This window comes from Mustela nigripes, chromosome 8 (assembly GCF_022355385.1).
Source record: "Mustela nigripes isolate SB6536 chromosome 8, MUSNIG.SB6536, whole genome shotgun sequence".
NCBI lineage: Eukaryota > Metazoa > Chordata > Mammalia > Carnivora > Mustelidae > Mustela > Mustela nigripes.
In genome coordinates this window covers 33,658,802-33,672,454 of record NC_081564.1, presented here as the reverse complement: position 1 = coordinate 33,672,454, position 13,653 = coordinate 33,658,802, and the positions used below count along the sequence as shown (strand labels likewise).

The 13,653-nt window shown below is 47.5% G+C and overlaps 1 protein-coding gene across 2 annotated transcripts in view; it reads left to right on the top strand.

The window, feature by feature from the left end:
• The window catches only part of RALBP1 (ralA binding protein 1), a 62,738-nt gene extending 56,078 nt beyond the window's left edge, over window positions 1–6,660 (top strand). For both annotated transcript variants that reach the window (XM_059409188.1, XM_059409187.1), the window contains exon 10: window positions 426–6,660. In XM_059409188.1, coding sequence (XP_059265171.1) covers window positions 426–692 — 267 coding nt within the window. In that variant the 3' untranslated portion in view covers window positions 693–6,660. The remainder of the gene's footprint in view (window positions 1–425) is intronic.
• The last annotated feature ends 6,993 nt before the right edge of the window (window positions 6,661–13,653 follow it).

Genomic DNA, 13,653 nt, shown 5'->3' with positions numbered 1-13,653 from the left:
GGGCTTGATCCCAGGACCCTGGGATCATGACCTGAGCCGGAGGCAGAGGCCTTAACCCACTGAGCCACCCAGGTGCCCCTGACTTGTCATTTCTGATGGCTGGTAAAGTCACTTCTATCTTCCACTTACCTAAGGGGTGGTCAGGAGCCAGTTTAAAACAAACCATTTTAAACACTAAAATATTTAATATCATTAAGCAAATTGTTTTCTGTTGTTGCATGTATCTTTTCCAGATGTGTTTACTCTTCTGTAAGGAGGATTTTGTGCATTCCGGGTCAAGGTGTTTATGTGTCTCATTTGCATATTCATGTTCTCTCCTGTTTCACAAGTTGCCTAAAACAGAAATAGATTCTTGTGTAGGATACCCTTGTTCCTCATTGTCCCTCTCCCCTTCTTAAGTGACAACTGTTCCTTTGTCATTCAAGATAAAGAACAATCATTTGAATCAAGCGATTCACGAAGAACGGGAGGCCATCATCGAACTGCGGGTGCAGCTGCGCCTGCTCCAGCTGCAGCGAGCCAAGCCCGAACCGCAGGTGCAGGACGAGGACGAGCCTGAGAGGCGTGGGGGCGCCGGACAGCCGCCCAGAGACAGCGCCCCAGAGACGAAAGCAGCTAAGGAGCAGCCAAAGGCAGGCAAGGAGCAGGCCAAGCCGTCCCCGAGCAGAGACAGGAAGGAGACGCCCATCTGAGCAGCCCGAGCGTCACAGAATCCCCAGACCCAACGAGACCTGTGCATCTTACTGTAACCCTGAGAGTCGGAGTGGACAACTCTCTGCTGTACATTCTGTAAAGATGTCTTTTCTTCTCAGACTCTTCTTTCTTTTCACACGTATGACTTCTCCGCGTCAGGCTCAGGTTACACGGGAGGACAAAGCAGTGCACGCAGTGTGGGCTTGTAGGGGACAGATGAGTTTTCCAGATAGTGTCAGCTTATTTGAAGATTAATTTTCTTTGTTAACTTAAAACTATTTTAACCCTTGAGTGGCTTCTTTTTAAACCAAAAATCGTCTTTCTTTGCTTTTTTATTACAGCAGAATCAGGATCTCTTTCTGTCGTTCAAGGGGGGGAACCAAACAAGGTGAACACTGTTCCTGCCTTGTGGATTGCCCCACAGTCTCACCCTCCGGGATCTCTGCTTACTAGTCACTCTTGCTCGTGCCTTTTACACCTTTTCGGTGCAGATTATATAATGGGGAGCTGCCTCATATCTCCTGATGGGCCAGAACGGCTCTTACCGAGGTTAACCTTTACCCACCCTTGTCACTCTCTCCTTTGACAGTCCTAAACCCCAGTCCACGAGCCTGAGTCACAGGATGGCCTAGCCAGTCCCAGACAGAGCTGCCGGTGGAGCCTGCCTACTGGCCCCGGGGCAGCTGCCTCGCTCCTGTGGGCTCCTCGCTGCTGGTGATCAGCGCATGTTTTCACTGGGTTGGTCGCAGGTAGCTGCCTGGCCTGAGGCATCCACACCGAGGATCTGTTTCTGAACCCAGAAATAATCTGTGTGACTGATCTGCCGTTAAACAGAGAATGAGATTGCTTGCTTGGGCTAGAATGTAAAAGTCTCTTTGCCTGAATAAGCCATATATGCTCTTAGACAAAGGTTTTCAGTGACCCGTTTCATCTCAGTGAACCTGCTGATGGACTCCCAATTGACAAGATTGAGCAATAGAAAAAGAAAACTTTTCCTTTAAATGATAGCTGTGATCCCCGACCCTGTTTTCTTGCTTCTGCAACTTCTCTGGTGACTGAGGCATCTGGGAGGTCCGCCCTCAGGCACCCGTGTCCAGTCACGCTCTGTCGGAATCAGTGGCACCCATGAGGTAGGTCAGCTTTCACGGCTGTGAAGACAGACCCCACACACTCAAGGTGATGGAAACAAACCCCCCACGAGGGCTCTGTCCTCTCCTAGTTACTATTTATTTTCAGCACCTGTTTGATGCGGTTTTTTATTCTCTACCTATTGCACTGTTGTGACTTGTTGGCCATTGTTTGATTTTTGTACGAAAAAAAGCTTTGTTATAGAAATCAGCATACTATTTTTTTAAATCTGGAGAGAAGATATTATGGTGACTGAAAATATGGTCAGGTGTCAAATATAAACGTATAAAAGCCTTCTTGCTGTCCCGTCGGTCATATTACATTCATTTCATTTGCTGGCAATATTGAAGGTTCCTTTTTTTGTTTGTGTAAACTTTAATTTCTATCAAGGTGTCATGGATTTTTAAAATTAGTATTTCATTACAGTTGTCTCAGAGTTGGTTAACTAATTTTTGCCAGGACCATTATTGATCAAGGAAATAAATTCAACAGCCATTTGAGGAAAAAAAACAAACTACCAAACCCAGCGTCTTTTTTTTTTTTTTTTTTTTTTTGTATACGTTCTTTCTTGAAGTACTTAGCATCCTGTGGCTAACCCGGAGTTGGTCTGATATTTACGGTCCAAGAGTGCCCTAACCTTTTTACTCGCTGTCTGTTCCTCACCTCGGTGGACTTTATGCCCTTTGCTGGTGGCGAGGTTTGCTGTCCTCCTTCCCCACGTAGGTGCTTGCTGCTGAGGGAGCATGTGATCGTGCGGCCCAGCTGCCTGCGATCGGGGCTGCAGCTTCTTCTGTGAGTGATGGCCTGCTTCAGTGCAAAGTGCCCTTCGAAATGAAGCACAGGTCAGCCAGCCCAACTTGGCAAAAGAAGAGGTCGGTTATTACCAAGTCACTTACTTTAGGGGCTGACAGGGTTCTGTCAGGCAGATTAACTAGCGTGGATTGGGCGAGTCCTGATGAAGATTCCATTGCTTGGAGCCTCGAAGCTATAACTACGTTGTGGTTGCTGACATGGGGCTTAACATAAGTGACCCTGAGTTGGGCCTCTTGTTTCTAACACTAACCCCCACTTTTGATGAGACTCTCAGCCTTGAGAGATGGGATCAAAACTTAAGGCATTCACGCTCCTCTCTGCTCCCATTCTGGTGTTCTTGCAGTTTTCACCCAGTGTTGGGTTCACATTCTTTAATTTGGTCATTCTGTTCCTTTTCTGATGCTGTATTCTTAGGGAGATCATTTGCATCCTGCTAAGTGGCAGCATACATGGATTTAAAGCTTCTGAGAGATTCAGACCAGGGAGTTATTAGGCCTATAAGCAGGATAAATCCCAGTGTCTGGAGTATGCTCCAGAGCCATGGTCCCCAAGACCCACATCAGTCAACAGAGACCCTGTTTGAAGGAGTCGCTTACGCCAACTGGTGTGTTCACAGATCAGTGCAGCAAGTGGCACCGGCCACAGCACAGACACCTCCTTGCTCAGGTAACCAAGGGCCTTCCTGGTATCCGGAATCTCTCTGGTGGGAGAGCTGAGGGTCTGCTTGCCGCTGTGGGGCAGCTGTTGCTCTAGCAGCAGATTCTTCAGGACATTCAGGGGCTGAGGAGACATTCTGATCACCGCATTTGCACTCATGCTTAGCCAGGTGAAGAGCGGAATCTGTTGAAGGAAGTGAATCGGAATCACGAAGGCTTCCTGGGATATCTTGTTTGCATCTGTGGCTTGGGGCCAGGCAGCTGACAGCCATGGAAGCCAGTAAAATTTCAGGACCTGTGGACTGCATGGGTGGTTGTATTCTGGGTAGCTTCTTGTAGGTTTCTTGGTTCCAAGCCTGCATGCAAGATTCCCCAGGTTTGGGGTTGTTAGCTGGAGAGAGAGGGATCGACCCGAGGATTAGGGGAGCCTGACAGGACTGAGAGAGGGCCGAACTTGTTCCAAAGAAACCAAGGGATTGGAAATCAGAGAGAAGCTTGTAATAGACACAACTATGGGATCACCAGCATTGTAACAAATCCAACAGATGTTTAGATGCTGATGACCTGCTTGAGGTATGTGAACAAGGTAGTTTATGGGCCAGAGGCAAGGCAAAGGTGAACAGAAGAATCCTAAAGACCTTCATGATGTAAGACTTGTAAGACTTAGGGAAAGGATGGTCAGAGAAAGAAGGAATAGAAAGAAATATTCTTGGCCCCACGTCTTAGGAGAAAGCTGTCTACCTCAATGTTGGCTGCTTTTTTTCCTGGTCTCTCTTCTTTTAAGATCTCTGGCCATTTGCACAGGCCTAGATGTCAGGTGGAACCATCTTCAGTGTGAAATCTCCACCCAGGGTTTAATACCTTGTAACTCGGCAGCAGCGTCAGTAGTCAAGAGTACTTGGTAGGGTCCTTTCCACGAATCTCACTTTTACAAAAGCATCAGGGTAAAGCAACTGTCTGTAAACAATAAGACTTTAAAAAATGCCCATGGTTAATAATTTGATGAGTTCTTCGTAGAAGGAAATGTAGTTATTTCATCATTTAAGGTAATTGGACAATGAGAATTTTGACAAATATCTAGAAATTGCAATTTCTGGATTACTTGTTAGTAATATATATCCATACATATATAACATAAGGGTTATTTATTTGACAGAGTGAGCGAGTGAGCAGTAGGGGGAGCAGCAGGCAGAGGGAGAGGGAGAGAGAGAAGCAGCCTCCCCCCTGAGCAGGGAGCCTGATGCGGGGGCTCGATGCAGGACCCTGGGGTCATGACCTGAGCTGAAGGCAGATGCCCAACCGACTGAGCCACCCAGGTGGCTCATCATATAGCCAAAGGTTTACTGTACACATATAATCTAAGCATTTAACAATGCCTCCCACATATTTTAACATGTTAAATTAATGAAAGACAGCCTTTGAGATTTTCCATGGGCTCTCTGGGAAATCTTGAAGTTAGTTTGAGGTGAAAAAAAAAAAACCAACAACGACAACAAAAAACTATTGAGAATTTTAAGAAAATGTCAAAAGTTTTAAATGTTTGATTAAATAGGATGACAGGTAATTATGAAATAATTATCTAGTGCAAGTCACAATAGAAGAGATACTGGGGTAAATATAGGCTGTTATATAGTTGTGAACAGAAAACTCAGTATCGTGAAGACTGGGTTTTCTTAAATAATTGGATACCTGATAAAAACAGTATAAAGCGAGTAAGTAATATGGGAAAGAAGAATCGTTGCTATCCAAAGTTTAAACAAAACAAAGACCAAAAAACCCACAAAACCACCTTTGCAATTTCTTCTTAGGAGCAGAACAATCATCTAAGAAAACTTTGTCCTTTTAACAGAGAGAAAACCAAATTCTGATTTTTGTATCTGTATATTTTTGATACTAAAATGTTTATATTCCAATATAGATTCAATCTTTATTCTTTAATCTATATTCTGTCTTTAATCTATATTCTGTCTTTAATCTATATTCCAGTCTCAGCCAGCTTCACTACACTTAAATTACTTTCCCCAGATTCCTTATCCACAAATTTTCTACAAGTTTTTTCTGTCCAGATTTTGTCCTGGGTTTTCTCCTTAATTGTGGAAAATTTAGCCAATCCTTTTACTTTCCTTATCTACTTTCCATACACAGGTGTTTCCTTTCACCCCCCAACTTTGAGAGAGAGTGGGGGGCAGGGAGAATGGGAGGGTAGAGGGAGAGAGGTTGTGGGGCAGAATCTTAAGCAGGCTCAACAAGGCAGGGCTCGATCTCACAGCCCTTAGATCATGACCTAAGCAGAAATCAAGAATCTGGTGCTTAATAACTGATTGAGCCACCCAGATCCCCCCACCCTTATTATTTCTAAGAAGCTTTTGTCACTACACATTGATTAAAATTTGTCACCTTCACGATCCTTCATTCCTAGTGAAAACAGAGAAGTAAACAATTGTAGACTCCTAAACTAGGAGTCCGTGGATTGGCAGATTTATAGACACATTTTCATGGTTCCCAAAAGCATATTCTTCCTCTCAGTAAATTTTCCAACCTAGCACAAAATGTGTTTACCGATAGAGCCAAATGTCTTTATTTCCTCTATAAAAGGAAGGCAAAAGTGGTAAACCTTTGTTCAGTAATTAATGTTTGTTTGTTTGTTTGTTTTAAGGATTTGAGGGGCACCTGGATGGCTCAAGTCATGAGCCCAGGCTGCTGGGATCAAGCCCCACATCAGGCTCCCTGGTCAGCGGGAAGCCTGCTTCTCCCTCTCCCACTCCGTCTGCTTGTGTTTCCTCGCTGGCTGGCTGTCTCTCTGTCAAATAAATAAATAAAATCTTAAAAAGCATTTAGTTGAGAGCGAGCGAGCACATGCAGAGGCTGGGGCTGGGGTTGAGGAGGAAGGAGAGAGAACATATCAAGCAGCCTCCCGCTGAATGGGGATCCCCCACTTGGGGCTCGATCCCATGACCCTGAAATCACGACCTGAGCTGAAACCAAAAGTCAGATGCTTAACTGACTGAGCCACCCAGGTCCCCCAGTGTTTCAGTATTCTTATTTGGACACTGATCTAGATATTCCATGAATATCCATTGTTTATCTCAGTATAACTTTAAGGTTTCAAGTTACCAAAAATATTTTGAAAACTATTTTTAAGTAGACATACCAAAAAGCATAATTGTTGGTGAAAAGTTCATTTATAAACTTTAATTTACATCTATTTAATTCACTTGTTCTTAACAATTTAGGCTGGTTGTGAAAATTTCACGATATTAAACTGCTAACCACCATCCTACCTTTCTTGCTGACAAATTCTGTAACAGAGACATGAGCTTATTTGATTTTTAGTAAACTAAGGTAGAATAAAAGTTTTATGTTCACATTATATTTAATGTTAATAACTCTAAAGACATGCCTGTTTTAATTAAACCAACAAACTTAAACTAGATTTTATTTACTTAAGATTATCCTAGATCACATGAGCTCGAATAACATTTTGGTTAGTTTCTGTGTTCTGAGAATATACCTGATTTATGTAATACTTGTCCTTAAGCCAAATAGAGCTCCGTACAAATTAATTTGGGCAACATCATCTGGAGCTAAAAAAAAAAAAAAAAAATCACATTTATAAGGTATATACACTGACATGCCTAACCCTGCAGACACTGGTCGGAGCTTTAAGATTTCAGCTCTAAGATAGTTATAATAGTGCAGAACTCACTAGTTTATGAAAGAACAGTTGGATACAAATTTTGTGTTAGGCAAAATAGAATAAATTAAGGTTACCGGCTCACATGGCTTCTACTTTCCACTAATATTTGTAGAGAAGAATTTAAAGATCTTTTTCCCCCGATGAGAATTACACAGAGCAGACCAGGTAGAATTCTTCCATCTCAGAAGACGGAGAGAAAGAACGCAACTCTGCCAAGAAGGACTTTTGTTCTCAAAGCCTTCTGAGATGAACGGGGTGGGGGGCGTTTTGGGGGTTCGTAAAGATGGCAGGAAGAGCTTTAGATGGTTTTAGAACCACGTTTCTATTCTTGTGGAGACTCATTTTGTAAGACAAACAGTTGTTTTTGTTTATTTACTGTTAAAACTTTGTTTTTGGTAATCTCTACACCCGTTGTGGAGCTTTAGCCCATGACCCTGACTGAGCCAGCTGGGCACCCCAAGTATAGTTGTTTTTACCTCTCAAAGAACTGGGTTGCAACCTGAAGATGCCAAGAGGCTGACCCAGCCATCCAAGTCCATCATCTTCAGTTTGCTGCTTTTCTATCATGGAGAGATCTTCAACTAAGATGGAAATCAGAACATTCCTACATTCTAGATTTCAGGCTGTGTGTCTTTGCAATGTTTTAGTAAATCCTTCCACAAAGACTTCAGAATCTTGTTCTTTCCTTTAGGACACAGAGGAATTTTTTTAGGACTTCTCCCCAAAACTAAAATAAAACTATCAGGCTCTGAATATCAATGTCCAGTTTGGCCAAATTCTGGCTGTTGAACTAATTAAAAAAAAAAAAATCTTTCATCTAGCTTATTGGGTTTCAGCTGAGACTAATGGTAAATATTCTTGTCCGTACTGAGCAACCCCGTGGACACGAGGTGTCCCCAAAGAAGGTGCAAAAGATACTATCATCTGATTATCCAGAGCCACTCAAGATACTCAAAGAGCCAAGTCCCTGAGAGCCTGCGACAGTTGTCTGGAAGGGAGAGTGCAATCCACATTTCTATCTGGCCATATTCTGGGGTCCCCAGCCTGGCAGCTGACAAGCCAAGTTCTGTGGACACCAAATGAGACCAACAATAAAGCAATATAACTGCACAGGAGAGAAAGGACCGACACCCAGGGGTAACCGGAAACAAGTTCCAAGTTCTAATTCAAAGCTCTAATCCGTAACAAAGGCTTTTTGTCCGCCATTCTGAATGTAGAGAGGAAGGGACAAGGTCACACCATGGCCTCCTCCGTTGACCAAGCACCACAGAGGTATGGAAGAGCTGACCCTGGTAAAATTCTCACAGTTGGCGGGCTCTTGCCAGTTTTCCCAGGAGCCCATCTGCAGGTCCCAGAGTGGGAGGGGTGACCCAGTAGGTCTCTTCCGGGTCCCCAGAAGCCGTAGAGGAGGAAGAACAAAAAAAATTTTCCCTCTTACTTTTAATAGGGAGCTGATGGCTAGGACCCATTTTTCTCTAGGCATCTCATAAATGGATAAGCTTATTAGGTTTAAAGTTGTCTACCGTAGGGATGCCTGGGTGGTTCTGTTGGTTGAGTGTCTGCCTTCGCTAATGATCTCAGGGTCCTCAGATTGAGCCCCACATCGGCTGGGCTCTCTGCTCAGCGGAGAGCCTGCTTCTCTCTCTGCCTGCCGCTCTGCCAGCTTGTGCGCATGCTCTGTCAGATAAATCTTGGAAAAAAAAAAAAGTCCACTGTAGCCACTGTACTCGAGATTATTATGCTTGGTAAGGTAAACCTGCTTGTTCAGCCTTGTAATAAAATTTGAAATCTGAGGCCTCACGCTGGACCCAGTCCAGCTAGCTTAGATCTAGTCTGACCCCAGACCCAGTCTGGTTTCTACCTTGGGCCCAATCCAGTTTTCAGGTTGGACCCAGTTAAATCTGGACTCATTCTGGTTTTTCAGTCAGGCTCAGTCTGGGGAAATCGTGCTCAAATCAAGTCTCAAGGCTCCTGATACAAAAGCTGCAAGGCTTTCTCCAAGAAGGAGTGAGCCACCGCCTCCAACGGCCACAGCACCGCAAGCAAAGCTCTAGGGGGCTCGGTGGGCGCCTGTGCCTCGTGGCTCACTGGTCCTGCACGCTGCCGGGTGTCTCTGTCTGAGCATGTTACAAATTTTAAGTTTGAGCAAAGATGGATTCGAAACAGGCAATATCTCATCCAGCAGTTAGAAAGGAGTTCAAGGAGCGGTACAAAATGAAAGGATTGTAGGCAGAAGGGAGCAGGGGCAGAGAAGTTAGAACTGGCAAAAAGCAGGTTGGTTACTGCGGAGCTGCTTTCATCAAGGGGATGGCCTGGGTCGCTTACCTCCCAGTGCTGGTCAGGCAGTTCCTGACTGGACTGGTTTCAAATCCATTTCCTGGAGAGCTGAAACTAAGCTGAGTCTTCGTTTGGTGACAGGGTATTAGCGTAAGTGACTCCATTTTGGGCCTGTTGTCTTGTTTTTAACAACAGGGGCCTGAGGCTCGAAGCCATGGCATGGCACACAGCTGGCTATTGGCCTCTCCTGTCACCAGGCCTCCCTGACACTGAGAGGGACTGAAGTGGCCTCTGCGGGCACCCTGGGCCAGTTCGGCCAGGCTCAGAATAGATTCTCTGGAGAGCCCAGCCCCAACAAAAGGCAAGAAACTGCTGAAAATCCCAGCTGCACTTAGAGAAAAGAAAGCAAGAGCCACCTCTTCGGGAGGATGTCTGTAGTCTTCGGATCAAGGTCGCACCCAAAATTCTCGGGGTTTCTCACCTAGGGATCAAAGCATCGCTCATTCAGTGCTAGTAAGGTGGTCTCGATGACCTCTGCTGTCTGTCTTCCCAAGCAGGGAGCAGCAGTAAGGAAGGGAAGGTTCTCTGGAAGGAGATATGAACTCGGCCCTGGCAGCTGCGGCGCCTGGGCCCCTGCAGCTCGGGCGCAGTGGAGGGCGACACCTCTGGGCGGGCGGAGTCCCCGGAGGGCTGGTGGCGCCATACTCCTCTCTGGCCTTGTCTTTGGCTTAGGCTGACCTTACATGGGGTTGCCATGTACAGACTTCTGGTTACACTTTCACTTCAGATCAACAGTGACAAATATTTGAGTAAGGGTGACCTAGCTCTCCTCCCCTGAATTTTTAGTTTCTGGCTGGCCACCCCACCTTAGCATCAAGGCTGATCCTACCTCTGCAGAAGGTTCCAGCGATGCTAAGTGCTGCGCAGTCGAGAGCTCCTACTACTTGAGGGAAAGAGAAGAGACCACAGGGTAATTGAACGCAGGAGAAAAGGCATGAAAGCTGTCAAGTAGGTGGAGCTGGGGAGGGAGGGCTGGACTGAGGATTGACCAGGTTTGGCACTTTGCCTCTGATGTGGAGACCGTGGGGACACTCGCCGAGTGGGCGCGCAGGCCGGTATGGACCCCAGCGGGCAGCATGGCATTTGTGTACAGAAGGAGGCAGCTCTCGGATGGGAGATGATGGTCGAGCCAAACGGAACATTCTGGACAGCTGGAGGATGCAGGCCGCCCCCACTCCAAATCCCATGAGCCTGTACCTGGCTGACCCTCGCTCTTCCCTTCTGCCGTGGGAGGGCTGGTGCTGCCACCACAGCCACTGTGGCCATGGCCACCTGTCCTGACGGCCGGTCACCACGTGGGTGCCGCCACCACATGCCTTAAAGCAACGGTTGGCAACTGAGAAAACAAAATACAGATATTAAACACTTCATCTTTTTGATTACTGTGCCACTGCAGTTAAGATATCAAAATTGCAGTGAGAGTATTAATCTGGAAAAAATAAGATCCCACAGGAACAGCTTCTTCTAGGATCTTAGTATTTAAAAACGTCACCTGAATTGGCGTTCCGGATTAGGAGTTTCGGATTGGAATCTCTCCTTTAACAAGATTGCAGGTGAATGAGATGTCTGTGAACATTTGAGGGGCAGCATTCGGAACGAGCCACATTTTGCTAGCAATATTTAAGAGCCAAAACAACTACAAAAGCCCCCAGAAAAAACTCAGAATTAATGGCCATCCAGAACAAGTCAGGTGGCCGGCAGCACATAGCCCACCATACAGCACTATTCTTCCTCTGTGGGAGCCACGGAGAACTTTCTCGGGGACTGGGGGGACCCGCCATGAGGGCACACCCCCGCTGTAGCAGACCGGAAGTTAGATGGCATTGGGGTGGCCTCTGGGGAGCTGAGGCTCTGTCCACACCCCCCACCCCCCATCAGTGACCGCCTAGGCGATGTTCCCCAGGCAAATTCATCTCCTCCAATATTTCTGTTCCCAAACTTCCATACTGAGTGCTGGGCTGCCAGTGAACTCTAGGCTAGGACAGCTCACAGGGACAGGACCAGGCCAGGGACAGGACCAGGCAGCAGGATACCACTGCTCACAGCTTCCTCCCGGCACATCTAGAAACACGACCCCCATGCTGCCTCAGCTCCAGTTAGTAACAACTGTAGGTATCAATTAACACTGGAGATAGCCGGGCAGAATGAGTTCTAGGATGAAATCTCCCGACTAGAAACCCAAAGTACCAAATCTTGCCGAATTTCTTTTGGCAAACCTTGACTTAAATCAGATTTGGTGGAAGTTAACCTCCAACAGGGGCGCCTGGGTGGCTCAGTGGGTTAAAGCCTCTGCCTTTGGCTCGGGTCATGATCCCAGGGTCCTGGAATGAGCCCTACATTGGGCTCTCTGCTCAGCAGGGAGCCTACTTCCCTCCCCCTCTCTGCCTGCCTCTCTGCCTACTTGTGATCTGTCAAATAAATAAATAAAACCTTAAAAAAGAAAAAACAACAGAAATTAACCTAGAAGAGCAATGTCTGATGCCGCATAGGGTGCAATCTGATCATAGCATGCGACACTTGCTGTCCAGTTTTCTAGGAAAAGAACCTGCCCCGCTCTTTGTAACCTTCTCCACCTAGCATGAGAGTTTTGAAAGGCTGAATACAGAAGCACAGAGTCTTGCTTACTCACATTTATTTCCAGACTCAACTTTTTTTCTTCTGGTTTGAGTCACAAGATTATTCACTGTGGAGAGAGCGTTTGCTTGGTTTCGGGTTGCCGGGAGCTTCCTTCTCTTCCACCCATCACTCATCCCCGCGGTCTCCTGGAGTCTTGCACAGAACACGACCGAACAAGGAGATCATCGCATGTGTCCCGGAGCCTGAGCTTTTTCCTATAGATGGTCCGTTTCAAACCCTGCCGCCCCCGCTCACAGTCCCGCCTCCCTGGAGATGCATCTGTGAGGAAGCACTGCTCCCCGCTGCTCCCCAAGTACACCACGCCTGGTGTGTCAGACATCTACGCTCTCGACGCTGCAGTGGGCGGATGGTCCACACGCCTCCTTCAGCGAATTCAGCTTCCAGCCTGCCAGGAAACAGACTCCCCCGATGCAAAGTGGGGCCCGGACTGACCAGGTGTGAGAAGAATCAGTAACACACTGGGCACCCACCTTCCGGCCCCGCAAACTAACAATCGGCGTGCCAACAGCCTGGATGGCTCTGAGGGCATGTGCGTGGTAGTCGGGAGATCAGCACTTGCCAATTCAGCTGGATAGTTCCAGAAAAACTAGTGGTCTGGCATCACAGAACTACCTCCAAGACTTAAGGGCAAAGATCACAGCCGAAAGGTGCCCCCACGCCCAGCCACTCCACTAAGCAAGTAGGAGGTCTGGTGGCCTGGGGGCTGGGTAAAGGGACACTGAAAACTCACAAAAGCTGGCAAAGAGATTTGTCTCAGACAAGGCGAGGAGCAGCCGAGATCCTTTAGAACAGCGCAACTCCAAGCCAGGCAGGCTGCTGGGGCAGAGGTGAGGGCAGAAGGCCGAATGCCCGGCCATGACCACTTGGGGAAGGAGCTCTAGCTTTGGAAAAAAGATAGTTTTCCTCTTCACCTTCGTCGACCTCACTCAGAAGTCCCCAAATCACAGAATATCTTCTAAGATCAGCTACCCCATATTAAATACCTGAATTACCATTTTACTCATTTTCTGATTATGAAATCAGCTTGCGTCCTAACTGGTTTGGCTCCTGGAGTTGGTCTAAGAACTGCTGAATCTTCAGTGTCCCTCCTTTTCTCCCTTAGACGATCCTGTCGCACGCAGGCACCCACTGGCCCCTGCCAGCCTGGTGGCCCTGGAGGCCCGACCAGCCCCAGTCCAGCCAGCCCTCTGCGCGGACTACCCAGCCTAGAATCCAAGCGGCGCCACTCCCACCCTGCCCCTCCCTGTGACAATCTGGGTCTGCTTTCCCCGGGCGGAGCTGGGAACAGTGCCACCGGGAGCCCGGGAGGGCCCCTCGGTTGCAGCGGCGGGTGCTCCCAGCCCCCCAAGGCAGGGCTCAGTGGCGGAGCCTTTTTAAGCAGACCCTACATTCAAATTCTTTATCTCCAAGTCGAGGGCTGTGGCCCCTGCTCCCAAGGACGCGCAGCCGCATGGACATGAAGCATGTAAGTACACATCCTGTAGCTGAAACCCCGGGAACCCCGGGGCGTGGCGGGAACCATCAGAACGTGGTTGAGTAGCGCCTGCGCCTCTGCGGGGAGGCCCCAGTAGCCCATTCGGCTCTTGGCCCCACCTCATGCAGACGCAGACCACCAGGTCCTTGTGGCTTCCTCTGGCCCGGGGTCTTCCCTTCGCACGGTTATGGGGAGACAGGAAGGGACCGAGCCCTTCT